This window comes from Salvelinus sp. IW2-2015, linkage group LG15, assembly GCF_002910315.2.
Source record: "Salvelinus sp. IW2-2015 linkage group LG15, ASM291031v2, whole genome shotgun sequence".
In the NCBI taxonomy this organism is placed as follows: Eukaryota; Metazoa; Chordata; class Actinopteri; order Salmoniformes; family Salmonidae; genus Salvelinus; species Salvelinus sp. IW2-2015.
The window spans coordinates 65,374,543-65,389,395 of NC_036855.1; the positions used below are offsets into that span (position 1 = coordinate 65,374,543).

Below are 14,853 nucleotides of genomic sequence, written 5' to 3' on the forward strand. Positions count from 1 at the left end.
GGGACTGAAACCCCTTACGAAAATAACGGCGTCAGTCCCGCCAATTGACCCGGTGATTCCAAATGGTGAAACACTGTGTGTTATTGCAGAGAGATATCCTCGTCTCAGTTCGCAAGTACTGGAAACGGTTTCCACACCGCGGACACTGTGTGGTGGTGGCAGCCACGACCAGCCACTAAGCGTTTGAAGAAAAACACCAGGAGATTTGGTTGAAAGGTACAGCAATCTACCAACAATGTGGCTGCTGACAACTATTCAAAGGGGTCCGAAACTTTACTTTTGTGGGCCTTGTACCACAACACCAACCGCTGGTGGGGGGTCCCGAGACACAAAGGGGGTAATACTAGCCCACGACCCATGATGAGCCTAGTCAAGGCAAGTGGGGGGGGGGGGGGGGGTGGAGGCCTATGTGCAACACTGTATGAGGCCACCCGATCAAGGATCAGGAAACAAATCAAGTTGTAAACTTCCCCATGAGAACAGAGAGGAACGGACAAGCCCCTCGACGGGGAAGAACTTAGAATACATTTTGAGATATCACGTGGTTTCTCACACTGGTCGTAAAAGAAGTCCAGTGGACTTTCCACCTCCCCCACCAAAAAATGGTAACAATAATCATCCTGCGTGCAGTGTCAACTACAATGCAACTAGTAAAATGCTCTAGTCATGTGTTGCGGTAGSATAACATTTCTGAATAAATCTGTAGTGTTAGCAGTTGATGTTATTCTTTAATAACACAGACCCCAAAGCAAATCAGGGGGAGGAAAATAGGTTTATTCAAAGAGAACAGATTATGCGGGGAGGTAGATGTTGATTCTCTCTAGTGATTCTCTCCTCAGTGATTCTCCTGTGAACAAAGGGACAGGATGTACTTTATAACCCAGCCCTAGCCTGTGGTTGACCAATTAGAATTCCTTGCAATAAAACTGGGCCAATGGCCAAATAACAAGTATCCTATTTCAGGCTCAATGTAGACAAATTCCTCTCATGTCTGACTCATTGCTCATTAATCCCCTATTACAGAAAAAAACACTAATTAGTACTCTATTGAATTTTCATCCTCTGTCTGCGTTGTGTATTTATCTTCGAAATATTCTTATAGTAGGATAGCTGGCTCCCTTGGATACCAGTACGAATGCCAGCAACAATCAGTAAGAAGGTTAGAGACCTAACAATTTGAACTGCCCTTGATAACAGCGGCAGATGAGTTTGTAGTCACTCCGATTGCACACGTGGAAGGGAATCTCAAACACTCTTCTGATGGTTTACACACATGCCGCTAATAAATAGTACCCTCCATTCAGGAGAAAAGTTATTAGAAGTCATGAACACACTGCGTACTGTTCAGTGCTTATAGAGTACTTCCGTCTTGAGGTTAGCTCCTCTGTGGATAGCATAACTATGAAATAGACTCCTTCATACCTATCGCCACTACAATGGCATAAGACACATTGACTTGTAGTAAAACCACTATAGGTCCCCTTGGCATATGGCTTGAGGTCAGCACCTATTTCTTACTGACACACAGTCATTGACAGGTAACGGGATCGATATGACAACAGCCAGTGAAAGTGCAGAGTGCCAAATTCAAACAACAGAAATCTCATAATTGGATGGCAGTGATCTAACATAAATATATGTTGTGTTTTCGCTGTAAAACATTTTTTAAATCGGACACGATGGGTAGATTAACAAGATGTTTATCTTTCATTTGCTGTATTGAACTTGTTAATGTGTGAAAGTTAAATATTTCAAAAAAATATTTTTGAATTTCCCGCGCAGCCTTTTCAGCGGAATGTTGTAGGGGGGTTCCGCTAGCGGAACGTGTGTTCTCGAAAGGTTAAAGACCTCTACACTTCACAATCAAGAAATGATCTATCAGAGATCAACTCTTTTCTCTCCTCTCTCAACCTCCCATGCCTATCAGGGGAAGACAGAGTGCCCCTCAGCTTTCGGAAAAGCTGACCACGACTCCATTTTGTTGATTCCAGCCTACAAACAGAAACTCAAACAACAAGCTCCCGCGCTCAGGTCTGTTCAACGCTGGTCCGACCAATCTGAATCCACGCTTCAAGACTGCTTCGATCACGCGGATTGGAATATGTTCCGCATCGCGTCCAACAACAATATTACCGAATATGCTGATTCGGTGAGCGAGTTTCATTAGGAAGTGCATTGACGATGTCGTACCCACAGCAACGATAAAAAACATTCCCAAACCAGAAACCGTGGATTGACGGAGCATTCGCGTGAAACTGAAAGCGCGAACCACTGCTTTTACCAGGGCAAGGTGACCGGAAGCATGAGCCGAATACAAAACAGTTAGCTATTCTCTCCGCAAGGCAAATCAAACAGGCTAAGTCCCAGTACAGAGACAAAATCGAGTCGCAATTCAACAGCTAGACACAAGAGGTATGTGGCAGGGTTACAGTCATCAACAGATTACAAAAAGAAAACCAGCCCCGTCGCGGACCAGGATGTCTTTGCTCCCAGACAGGGCTAACATTTTTTTGCCCGCTTTGAGGACAATACAGTGCATGACACGGCCCCCTACCAACCCTGCCGGGCTTCCTTCACTGCAGCCGAGGTGAGTAAAACATTTAAAACGTGTTAACCCTCGCAAGGCTGCAGGCCCAGACGGCATTCCCAGCCGCGTCCTCAGAGCATGGCGCAAACCAGCTGGCTGGTGTGTGTTTTACGGACATATTCAATCAATCCTTACCCAGTCCTGCTGTTCCCACATGCTTCAAGAGGGCCACCAATTGTTTCTGTCCAAGAAAGCTAAGGTAACTGAGCTAAACGACTACCGCCCCGTAGCACTCACTTCGTCATCATGAAGTGCTTTGAGAGACTAGTCAAGGACATTCACCTCCACCCTTACCGGACCGCCTAGACCACTCCATTTGCTTACCGACCCAATAGGTCCACAGACGACGCAATCGCAAGCCACACTGCAGCACTGCCCTAACCATCTGGACAAGAGAGAATACCCATGTGATGAATGCTGTTTCATCGATTACAGCTCAGCATTTAACACCATAGTACCCTCCAAACTCGTCATCAAGCTCGAGACCCTGGGTCTCTGACCCCGCCTGTGCAACTGGGTCCTGGACTTCCTGACGGGCCGCCCCCAGGTGTGAGGGGTAGGTAACAACATCTCCACCCCGCTGATCCTCAACACTGGGGCCCAACAAGGGTGCGTTCTGAGCCTCTCCTGTACTCCCTGTTCACCCACGACTGCGTGGGCCATGCACGCCTCCAACTCAATTCATCAAGTTTGCGGATGACACTACAGTGGTAGGCTGATTACCAACAACGACGAGACGGCCTACGGGAGGAGGTGAGGGCCCTCGGAGTGTGGTGTCAGGGAAAATAACCTCACACTCAACGTCAACAAAACAAAGGAATGAATTGGTGGAACTTCAGGAAACAGCAGAGGAGCACCCCCTACCACCTCGACGGGTCAGTAGTGGGAGAAGGTGGAAAGTTTTAAGTTCTCGGTGTAACACATCACGGACAAACTGAATTGGTCGCACCCACACAGACAGCGGTTGTGAAGAAGGCGCAGCAGCGCCCTCTTCAACCTCAGGAGGCTGAAGAAATTCGGCTTGTCACCAAAAGCACTCACAAACTTTCTTCTACACGATGCACAATCGAGAGCATCCTGCTCGGGCTGTATACCGCCTGGGTACGGCAACTGCTCCGCCACAACCGTAAGGCTCTCAGAGGGTAGTGAGGTCTGCAGAACGCATCACCAGGGGCAAACTACCTGCCCCTCCGGGACACCTACACCACCCGATGTCACTAGGAAGGCCATAAAGATCATCAGGACAGGACAAATCCACCCAAGCCACTGCCTGTTCCACCCCGCTAATCATCCAGAAGGCGAGGTCAGTACAGGTGCATCAAAGGCGGGAGGAGAGACTGAAAAACAGCTTTCTATCTCAAGGCCATCAGACTGGTAAACAGCCACCCCACCTGACACTTTAGCGGGCTGCCAACTACTGACTCAACTCCAGCCACTTTAAAAATGGGATTGTATGGAAATTATGTAAAAATGTACCACTAAGCCACTTTAAACAATGCCACTTTTACCTCTAACGAGCCTCTACCCCGGGTCGCGGAGCACCCCCATCCCCACACCTGATTAGCATAGCTTAGCATAGCTTCACAAGTAGATAGTAGCATCTAATATTCATTAAATCACAAGTCCAAGACACCAGATGAAAGATACAGATCTTGTGAATAAAGCCACCATTTCAGATTTTTAAAATGTTTTACAGGGAAGACAAAAATATGTAAATCTATTAGCTAAACACGTTAGCAAAATTCACCACTATTCTAACTCCATCAGTTTCCTTACTCCTTCAGGTGCTATCACCAATTCGGCTCAACTAAGATATTGATATCCACTAACCAAACCTCTTCAGATGACAGTCTGATAACATATTCATGGTATAGGATAGTTTTTGTTAGAAAAAAGTGCATATTTCAGGTAGAAAATCACAGTTTACAATTGCACCGACCATCGCAAATCGACTAGAATTACTAGATAGAGCACGTGTATGACCAATTTACTCATCATAAAACATTTCATAAAAATAGACAAAGCATAGCAATGGAAAGACCCAGTTCTTGTGATTTCAGACCATATTTCAGATTTTCTAAGCGCGTTTTTTCAGCGAAAACACATTAAATCGATAAGTTAGCATACCACATGTGCAAACGTTACCAGAGCATCGATTCCAGCCAAAGAGCGCTAATAACGTAATCACCGCCAAAAATATATTAATTTTTTTCACTAACCTTCTCAGAATTCTTCCGATGACACTCCTGTAACATCATTTTACAATATACATATACAGTTTGTTCGAAAAGGTGCATATTTTAGCCATACAAAACCGTGGTTACACAATAAAAATACTAGGAATATCAAGCCTCAATATGTCTGAGTCATCTATCAGAGTGATTAGTTTAAATTGAAAGCTAATCAGTAATACTTGACTAAAAAATACAGGTTGACAGCAATCGAAAGACAAATTAGTTCTTAATGCAACCCGTGATTTACATTTTTAAAATTATCCTTACTTTTCAATACAGGGTTGGCCAAGTGAAGCTATACCAAACAAAATGGCGAAATATGCGTTTAAAATATTTCGACAGAAACACGATTTATCATATTAAATATTGCTTACTTTGAGCTGTTCTTCCCATCAGATTCTTGGGCAATGTATCCTTTCTATGTTATAATGTCTTTTGGTCGATAGATGTCCTCTGTCCTTCGAAATGTCCACCACCACGAACCGACACCCAAAAACGTGTCCAAAGTTTCAGAGTGCACAACAAATAAATTCCTCAAAATCGCACTAAACGGATATAAATTGCTATAAAACGGTTCAAATTAACTACATTATGATGTTTTTACAACTATAACGCTGAAAACATGACGGGAAGAAATATTGCTGGTTAGACACGATTTGGAACGAAAGGCAGAGTCGATGGCCTTCACGCTTCAGGCGCACGACGAGAAGGGCGGTCTCTATACATTTTGGTCTTTTATAATGGCTGTGAATGTCCCATCGATTCATTGAAAACGTGATGACGTACAGACACCCAGAGGAAGACGTAGGCAGTGTCGTTTTTTTCATAGAATTCACTGTCGCCTTAAAAACAGACTCCAGATCAGAGGTAAAAATTTCTGAAATCTGAACCTGTCATGAAAAGTGCTGTAGAAATTGTTCTGTACCACTCAGAGACAAAATTCCAACTTCTATAAGAACTAGAAGGTGTTTTCTATCCAATAATAACAATAATATGCATATTGTACGATCAAGAATTTAGCACGAGGCAGTTTAATTTGGAGACACAAATATGCTAATGCGGAACAGCACCCCCTATAGTTCCAAGAAGTTAATATAATGTTTACATACCCTACATTACCCATCTCATGTATATTACTGTACTCTATATCATCTACTGCATCTTGCCATCTTTATGTAATACATGTACCACTAGCCACTTTAAACTATGCCACTTTATGTTTACATACCCTACAGTACTCATCTCATATGTATATACCGTACTCTATTACCATGCTACTGCATCTGCCATGCCGTTCTGTACCACCACTCATTCATATATCTTTATGTACATATTCTTTATCCCTTTACACTTGTGTGTGTGTGTAAGGTAGTAGTTGTGGAATTGTTAGGTTAGATTACTTGTTGGTTATTACTGCATTGTCGGAACTAGAAGCACAAGCATTTCGCTACACTCGCATTAACATCTGCTAACCATGTGTATGTGACTAATAAAATTTGATTTGATTTGATTTGAACAGTTCTCAGTCCATGAATTGTTGGAGTGTCACGGCCGTCGAAAGAAGTGGACCAAAGTGCATCGTGGTGAGCATACATTTTCTTTTATTTTAGTAAATGTCGCCAACAAAACAAGAAACAAAGAAACAACCGTGAAGCTTACAGGGATATAGTGCCACTAACCAAGATAACTACGCTCAAATGTGAAAGGAAAAAAGGCTGCCTAAGTATGATTCCAAATCAGAGACAACGATAGACAGCTGCCTCTGATTGAGAACCACACCTGGCCAAACACAAAGAAATAGAAAACATAGAAATAAAAAAACTAGAATGACCACCCTAGTCACACCCTGGCCTAACCAAAATAGAGAATATCAAATCAAATCAAATCAAGTTTATTTTATATAGCCCTTCGTACATCAGCTAATATCTCAAAGTGCTGTACAGAAACCCAGCCTAAAACCCCAAACAGCAAGCAATGCAGAATAAAAGCCTCTCTATGGCCAGGGCGTGACATCGAGGCCATTAAATCCTTACCTTCTAATAAATCTCTTGGGGAGCCTGGCTTCCCTCCAGAGTTCTATAAAGAATTTAAGGAGCTGTTGGTACCCTACTTTATGGAGCGACTTAAAAAAGCCGGGGAAGACAATCGCTTTCCAGAGTCTTTCTCTCAAGCAGTGATTACAGGAATTCACAAGAAAGGGAAAAACACGCTAAAGTGCGCCTCCTACAGACCAATCTCTCTCCTTAACACAGATTGTAAACTGGTCACCAAGATCCTATCTAAGAGACTGGAGTCATGTCTTCCCATGTTGGTCAACCCAGATCAGACTGGCTTCATAATTAATAGATTGTCCGCCAATGATCTCAGAATGTTCTTTGACATAATTCACCTTGCTAACAAAAACAAAATACCTTGTGTCGCAGTCTCCTTCGACACCGAAAAGGCCTTTGATGGGGTTGAATGGCCGTATCTCTTTTGCGTCTTGGAAAAGTTTGGTTTAAATCAAATCAAATCAAATTTATTTATATAGCCCTTCTTACATCAGCTGATATCTCAAAGTGCTCTACAGAAACCCAGCCTAAAACCCCAAACAGCAAGCAATGCAGGTGTAGAAGCACGGTGGCTAGGAAAAACTCCCTAGAAAGGCCAAAACCTAGGAAGAAACCTAGAGAGGAACCAGGCTATGAGGGCTGGCCAGTCCTCTTCTGGCTGTGCCGGGTGGAGATTATAACAGAACATGGCCAAGATGTTCAAATGTTCATAAATGACCAGCATGGTCAAATAATAATAATCACAGTAGTTGTCGAGGGTGCAGCAAGTCAGCACCTCAGGAGTAAATGTCAGTTGGCTTTTCATAACCGATCATTAAGAGTGTCTCTACCGCTCCTGCGGTCTCTAGAGAGTTGAAAACAGCAGGTCTGGGACAGGTAGCATGTCCGGTGAACAAGTCAGGGTTCCATAGCCGCAGGTAGAACAGTTGAAACTGGAGCAGCAGCACGGCCAGGTAGACTGGGGACAGCAAGGAGTCATCATGCCAGGTAGTCCTGAGGCATGGTCCTAGGGCTCAGGTCCTCCGAGAGAGAGAAAGAAAGCGAGAAAGAGAGAATTAGAGAGAGCATAAGGCACTGTGTTTGTAAATTTGATAAAGTCACTCTACAAATCTCCTAAAGCTAGGATTGCTACAAATTGAATTACTTTCTCCTCTTTCCCTCTCTATAGGGGGAACAGACAAGGTTGCCCAAATAGCCGCCACCTCTTCGCCCTCGCCATCGAACCGTTGGCTGAAGCTATTGGAACGTGCCCTGACATACATGGCTTTGAGGTGGGCCCCCATACCCATAAGTTATCACTTTTTGCGGACAACCTTATCTTATTTCTAACGAACCCAGAACATTCCCTCTCTCTACAGAATTTATTACAGTACTATAGTTATTTCTCTGGATATAAGCTCAATTTCGATAAAAGTGAAATCTTACCGTTGTCTGTCTTTGACCATCAAGCATACGTTTCCTTTTAGATGATCCCTTATGGGCTTCACGTATGTGGGCGTAATGGTGGATGGTAACCTGAACAACCTCTATAAACTCAATCTGGCCAGTTTGTTGCAAAAGGTGGAGGGTGACCTGTGTAAATGGATGAACTTGCCTCTCACCCTACTGGGTAGAATAATGTAATTAAAATGTATGTCCTGCCCAGATTTCTATATTTGTTTCAATCTCTCCCTATCCCTGTTTCCGCAGCATTATTTTCCTCTCTCGACAAGCTGACCAGACTTTTTATCTGGCATGACAAACCCCCTAYGMTTAGCCTGGAAGAACTGACCCTTGATTATGGTCAAAGGGGCTTAAACCTCCCCGATTTCAGAATGTACTACTGGGCTGCGCAGTCTAGATTTCTAGCTCAGAGGATTGACAATGGTCCTTCTCCCTCATGGTTAAACATTGAATAGTTTGAGGTAAATGATGACACTGGGGCAGAATTGTTTTACAAATGGACAGGAAATCTATAAAAACCATCACAGACAACCCTTTAATTATACATACTGTCCTGTCATGGTGCAAATGGCATGAGCTGTTCAGATGAGAGGGATTTATTTCCCCCAAAACACCTCTATGGAACAATAGATTGATTCCTATGTTTTTCCAGAATAGTAACTTAAGACCATGGTCTGATAAGGGTATCACTCTTCTGGAACATTGTTATGAGGAGGGAATTCTTATGTCGTTTGAACAGCTGAAACAGAAATACCACTTGTCTAACCGGAACTTCTTTAGTTACTTACAACTACGATATTTTATTAGGGTGACTCCCAAGGGACAATGGAACCTACCTAAGATGTCACCTATTGAACAACTCTGCCATTCAGACCACCCACTGTTCAAGACCGATTTCCCATGTTTACGATGTTCTTATGTCAGGACTAACACTGCCTGAGCTAGATAAACCCCGACTTAGATGGAAAAAAGATCTGGGTATTAATCTTGATGACCTATGCAAGGATGGTGTTACATCCACACTGGACTCCAGATAGAGACTGATCCAGTTTAATTTCCTCCATCAGCTCTATATCACCCCATCTAGATTGCAGAAGTTCAACCCCGATATCTCCTCCCTATGTTTTAGATGTGGATCAGATGAAGGAACATTCCTCCATTCCACTTGACAGTGTTCAAAATTACGGGGTTTCTGGCAAGGGGTATGCGATACCATATCCTCATTTCATGGGGTTGCATTCCCTTTAGACCCGGAGGTCTGTCTACTGGGTAACTTTACTAATTCCAATCTTAGGCAAAGCCATACTATAAAATTAACAGAAATWTTGCTAGCGATTGCCAAGAAATGTATTGCCTTGAAATGGAAGTCGGATTCCCCCCTGCCAGTTGCAATGTGGCTATCAGAAGTTAATAGTTGTATCCCACTGGAGAAAACCACTTACTGCTTGAGGAATAAGTTAGACATTTTACAGAATTTGGCAAACTTTTATTGATTATATGGAGAATCTCCCCTCCCCTCACATCACATTGATTTAATTTCTATATAATCCTCACGTAATGTTTCACACTTGATGTATAATATGTAGCCTACGGCAGGTGACCATATGTCATTTTCTTTTATTATGACTTTTATTTATTGTATTTTTGTATATATAGTATATATATAATATTTAAAAAAATACACTCTGTTGTCTTGTAACACTTTGTTTTATTGTTGTCTAATATCTTTTCATTTTTGTTTTGAATGTTTTTAATTGGAAAATGCAAAAATAAAATATATTTAAAAAAAAATAAACGACCAACAGCCATTCATTCAGCTTAGACCACCATCTTGCAGACAGGAAGAGAAAGCGCAATGCTACTCAAATTCATCTGAAGTAAATTTCTACAATGTTATGGTAAAATTTAAACCAAAGTAAATGGTACAATATGCAATATAATTGGGGCTTTCTTCAAGTCTTCTGCACTAGATGGAGCCTTGGAGACATATCCTTCCATAACACAATATGGCCAATCCATTTTAAACAGTCTATGGGCCAATTATTACATGGATAATTTAAGTTGAACACAATTGATACATATTACAATTTTAAGCACATTCAGACATTAAAAACCCACACAGACATCCAAAAGGAGTACTTTACACCATGTCGAGTTTATTTGACAGTATTTCAGAATATCTTTAGGTAAACAAATTTTTTTGCTATTTTTTTCCAAAATGTTATATCAGTACTGCCACATTTTCATAAAAATAGTTGTTCACTTCGGTCTTTGAAACTACAGTATCAATGGTTCAGTAAACCAGATTTTGTAAGAATACAGCTATACAGGGTGGATTATACATGGTTCAGACTACACAGGTATACTGAGCTTAATGGTAGATGCATGAACATGTCATCCTTCAGATTTATCATTAGTCAACTTTTTTTTTCTGTATACAAAATCACTCACAACAGGCAGGCAGGGGACAGCCTCAAGTGATACACAGAAGGCTGAGTGATATCGTCCACGTTCCTAGCTGACTACATTGGAGACACATGCCAGATCTCACAATGACTGGTGAGGTGTTTAACATATCACCTAACCACATACATAAAGCAGTCTGATGCCCGACTGCACAGTCTATAATGTGGCACACAACCATTGGTGGATGCAATGCATTGGGTGGCCTGGAACACGACCAGTTTCAGTAAAAAAAATAATTACCATAGAAATGACATGTTTATCATCTGGACTGGAACACTGCACTCAGTCTAGTGAATCTGCATTGAGAGAAATACGGTATGAGTCCTAATGTTTGGTGCAAACATGGAGTGCTCTATATGTCTACGGCTAGCCTCTCCTCAGGCTATACATCATCCCCATAGGAAAGCCCAAAGTCCTCTTTACTCAAACAATTTATTTAGGCACCCATGAGATAGTAGGCTATAGAAGTCAGACTTTTCATAATTATTTTGTGGCACTGTAAATTTGGGATGTTTCAAAATGTATTCTGGCCCTGTTAGCCAAACAGAGTCAGTTGGCTTACACCTTTGCACTAGCCACTTACTGTATGACGTGCTGTCTGATATGTGTACTGTACAGTATACTGTAATCTCTCAAACCAGTTTTGCATTCTGCTCCCTCATGCAAAACCCCGCGCTAGCGATCGCCAGGTTAACAGCTCTGCTCTACTTTCAGTAAGGCACTCTGCCCCACCTCATATCCCATGTTTCCTTCTGCTCCTCAATGACTCATATGCCTCCCCTCCCACAGTGGTGTGGTTCGTGTAGCACAGTAAAAGGCATAAAAATGGGAAATATAGAATGGGCAGCTAAAGTTCTCTGTTTCACGTGTGCTGATACATAGCCCATCTAAACATGACCATAGAAATAGAATCTAGATTGTTTATTTCTATGAACATGACTGATTGCATGACTTATTGATAAACGTTGTGTATTATGACTCACAGAGTTCCTAAACAATGGATTTAAACACATTCAAAGCTCCATTTGACTCAGTAATGGACGATTTTTAGTTCCATTCGACAAAACTAAATTACGCAAATACACAACTGTTAGCTACAGGTAACTGCGAAATAATGAAAACACTTGAGTAAATGAGGGATACAAAGTATATAGAAAGCAGGTGCTTCCACACATGTGTGGTTCCTGAGTTAATTAAGCAGTTAACATCCCATTATGCTAATTGTCATGTATAAAAATGTTGGGCAGAACAGTATTTTGGCCATTTGGCCCATCATCAGGGCACGAGTGGTCACTGAATGGTTTGATGAGCATGATAATGATGTAAACCATATGTCATGGCCGTGTTAGTCACCAGATGTCAACCCAATTGAACACGTGTGGGAGATTCCAGAGCGATGCCCGAGACAGCGTTTTCCACCAACATCAACAAAACACCAAATTATGGAATTTCTGGTAGAATCTATGCCAATGTGCATTGAAACTGTTCTGGCTCGTCGTGGCCCAATGCCCTATTAAGACACGTTATGTTGGTGTTTCCTTTATTTAGGCAGTTACCTATACCCAGTGAGGATGTCCGCTCTACATTCTACTTCTAGAAGAATTTTGAGTCCTTGTTTGATGATGGTGGTTCATGCACAAGAACACTGAGGGCCGATTCCTCTGCCCAGGCATTGCTGACATCGGACAGATTTTACAATGCCTGGATTGGTATTTTACGTATCAGCTAACTGCATCAGATGCTACAGCAATCTGTCAGTCAATGACACAGTCAATGACGTGGCACGCAACCATTGGTTGATGCACGTAACGTTTGAACAGGGGTATGTGACCTGCATCACTCTAGTCCCTTGTTCCCTTGTCAGCTGACTCCACACAGAGTCTTTAATATATAGTATATAATAAAAGGCCATGGAAATATGAATCTTAAAATATGGTCCCGATATCTGTTTTTTTATGTTCTTCTAAAATGTAACTACAACAATGCATAAAAAAAACACTAGGCATATTTTTGGGAGATGACCAAATGTACATATTTTTCACATTTGTGCATTTACAGTATGTACGATATATCAATAGGCATGTATGATGTCTCGTCGACAGAGCTCTGTCCAAAAAGGTTCACCTTTCAGAAGGATTTAAAATTAACATCCCTCCCTCCGTCTCCCTCAGTTCTATAATCCCATCATTCTCTCCATTGCACAGAAAGTTAAACGATAGGCAAACAACCTCAATATTCCAATCTCTCTTTAGATAAGTGTCATCCCATCAGTGGTTGAAACTGACCATCCATTTTAGGTGTGATGGGGTTGACTGGTGAAACTAGGAACATGTCGATAGCTCACCTTGGCCCAGACCCAAAGAGCCTAGTGGGATAGCAATGGGATTTGTATCATCAGGTTTCAAAATGGCTACCTGGACTAAAGTGTTGAGTTGAGCGAGTCCTCTTTTTGTTTACACACATCAGCTGTAATATGTCCTTTGGTTTTGAAGGTGATGGGTATAATCATCTTGAAAGAGGGAACAACAAGAAAAAACGACTTTTTGATTCCAAAGAGAGAGAGAGAGAGAGAGAGAGAATAAAGCATCAGATGTCCTCTGGCATCTGATGGTGTGAGTGGTAAGTTGGACTTGGGAGCCTATGTACAGCCAGCCGGTCCAACCCAGTCAGAATCCAGTCTGATCCAATGTAAACCAGTCTGATCCGGATCCGTTTTCCCTGCTGACAGTGTATTTCCAGGACCTCAGGGTGCCGGGCAGTCTGTCACCCCCAGGTGGGTTCCAGGGCCCTAGGAGGGCGGCTGCACTCCTGCCTGCAGGGCCATTCATGGTTTGAGGGGGGGCGGCAGAGCCCCTTCCTCATCCCTTGGCTGGAGACCTCTCAGCTCAAACCCCTCATGTAGGTTCACGTGTCCCTCCCCACAGACTCAACTGCCTCCGTTCAGACTCACACTCAGGTAGGAAGAGTCCCAGGGCCATGCGGCTGCATTTGGATCCTGCGTGGGTGTGTGCTGCTGCTCTCTCTCCTCTCCGCAGACCTCCATCTAGCTTTGGGGGGCCGCGGCGGAGGTTGGGGATCTCGGGTCCTCCCCTCCAACTCCTCAGGCCACTGCAGGGTTCTTTGCCCACGGACGGTGCCCCTGGGCTGGGTGCACCTGCAACCTGTAGCCCCTTTCGTGGCGCTGGGGTCTGGAGAATGGGCTGCCATACGCGGTGTGGCCTCTAGAAGGAGCTGGTGGGGGGAGTTTGGGGTGAAGGCTGGATGGGATGAGAAAGATGAGGTGGACTGCTGCTGGTGGTCAAGGGTCACTTCCTGCAGGGCAGAGAGGGCTGGAGGAATGGCATCCCAGGGGGAGGCACTGTCTACTGAAAGAGGATGAGACTCACACTACAGGTTGATACGCAGTGACAAGCACACACACATGCAGGCAAGTACACACACACACACACACACACACACACACACACACACACACACAACACACACACACACACAACACACACACACACACACACACACACACACACACACACACACACACACACAACACACACACACACACACACACACACACCACACACACACACACACACACACACACGCCTACAAAGTAGATCGTTTTGCCTATGAATAGATAATGATAAAGATAGGATATGTATCTGTATCCACACCCAGATCTCTGTTCACACACAAAGAGCTACAATATCATCACCAGGACAGTCAGGACTATATAGATATAGATCATTATGTAGGGGATAGCGTCCCAAATGGCACCCTATCGCCTACATAATGCACTACTTTTTTACCAGAGCCCTATGGGGGAATACGGGTGCCATTTGGGATACACACTGTMGGTGACGAGTAACTTTCTGTGAGTCAAGAGGTGTGTGTGCATATGTGAGGACAGCCCTGGCAAACACAGAGCAGTTTCACTCCACTGAGAGTGCACTTCACTGCACACTCAACCATGGTGGTGGTCCTCTTCAGACCTGATTGTTTTTTCTACTGAGACCACCAGAACCAAGCACAAGCCTGATTGTCTCAACAGAAAAATACATATATTACCATACAC

At 43.2% G+C, this 14,853-nt stretch overlaps 2 protein-coding genes across 2 annotated transcripts in view; both read right to left on the minus strand.

The window, feature by feature from the left end:
* The window catches only part of LOC111973858 (transcription initiation factor TFIID subunit 4-like), a 747,250-nt gene that overhangs the window by 46,860 nt on the left and 685,537 nt on the right, over positions 1-14,853 (minus strand). The window lies entirely within an intron of this gene.
* The window catches only part of LOC111973855 (membrane-associated guanylate kinase, WW and PDZ domain-containing protein 2-like), a 91,649-nt gene continuing 87,247 nt past the window's right edge, over positions 10,452-14,853 (minus strand). The window contains exon 12 of the mRNA XM_024001288.2: positions 10,452-14,143. Within this exon, the coding sequence (XP_023857056.2) occupies positions 14,087-14,143 (57 nt within the window). The 3' untranslated portion in view covers positions 10,452-14,086. The remainder of the gene's footprint in view (positions 14,144-14,853) is intronic.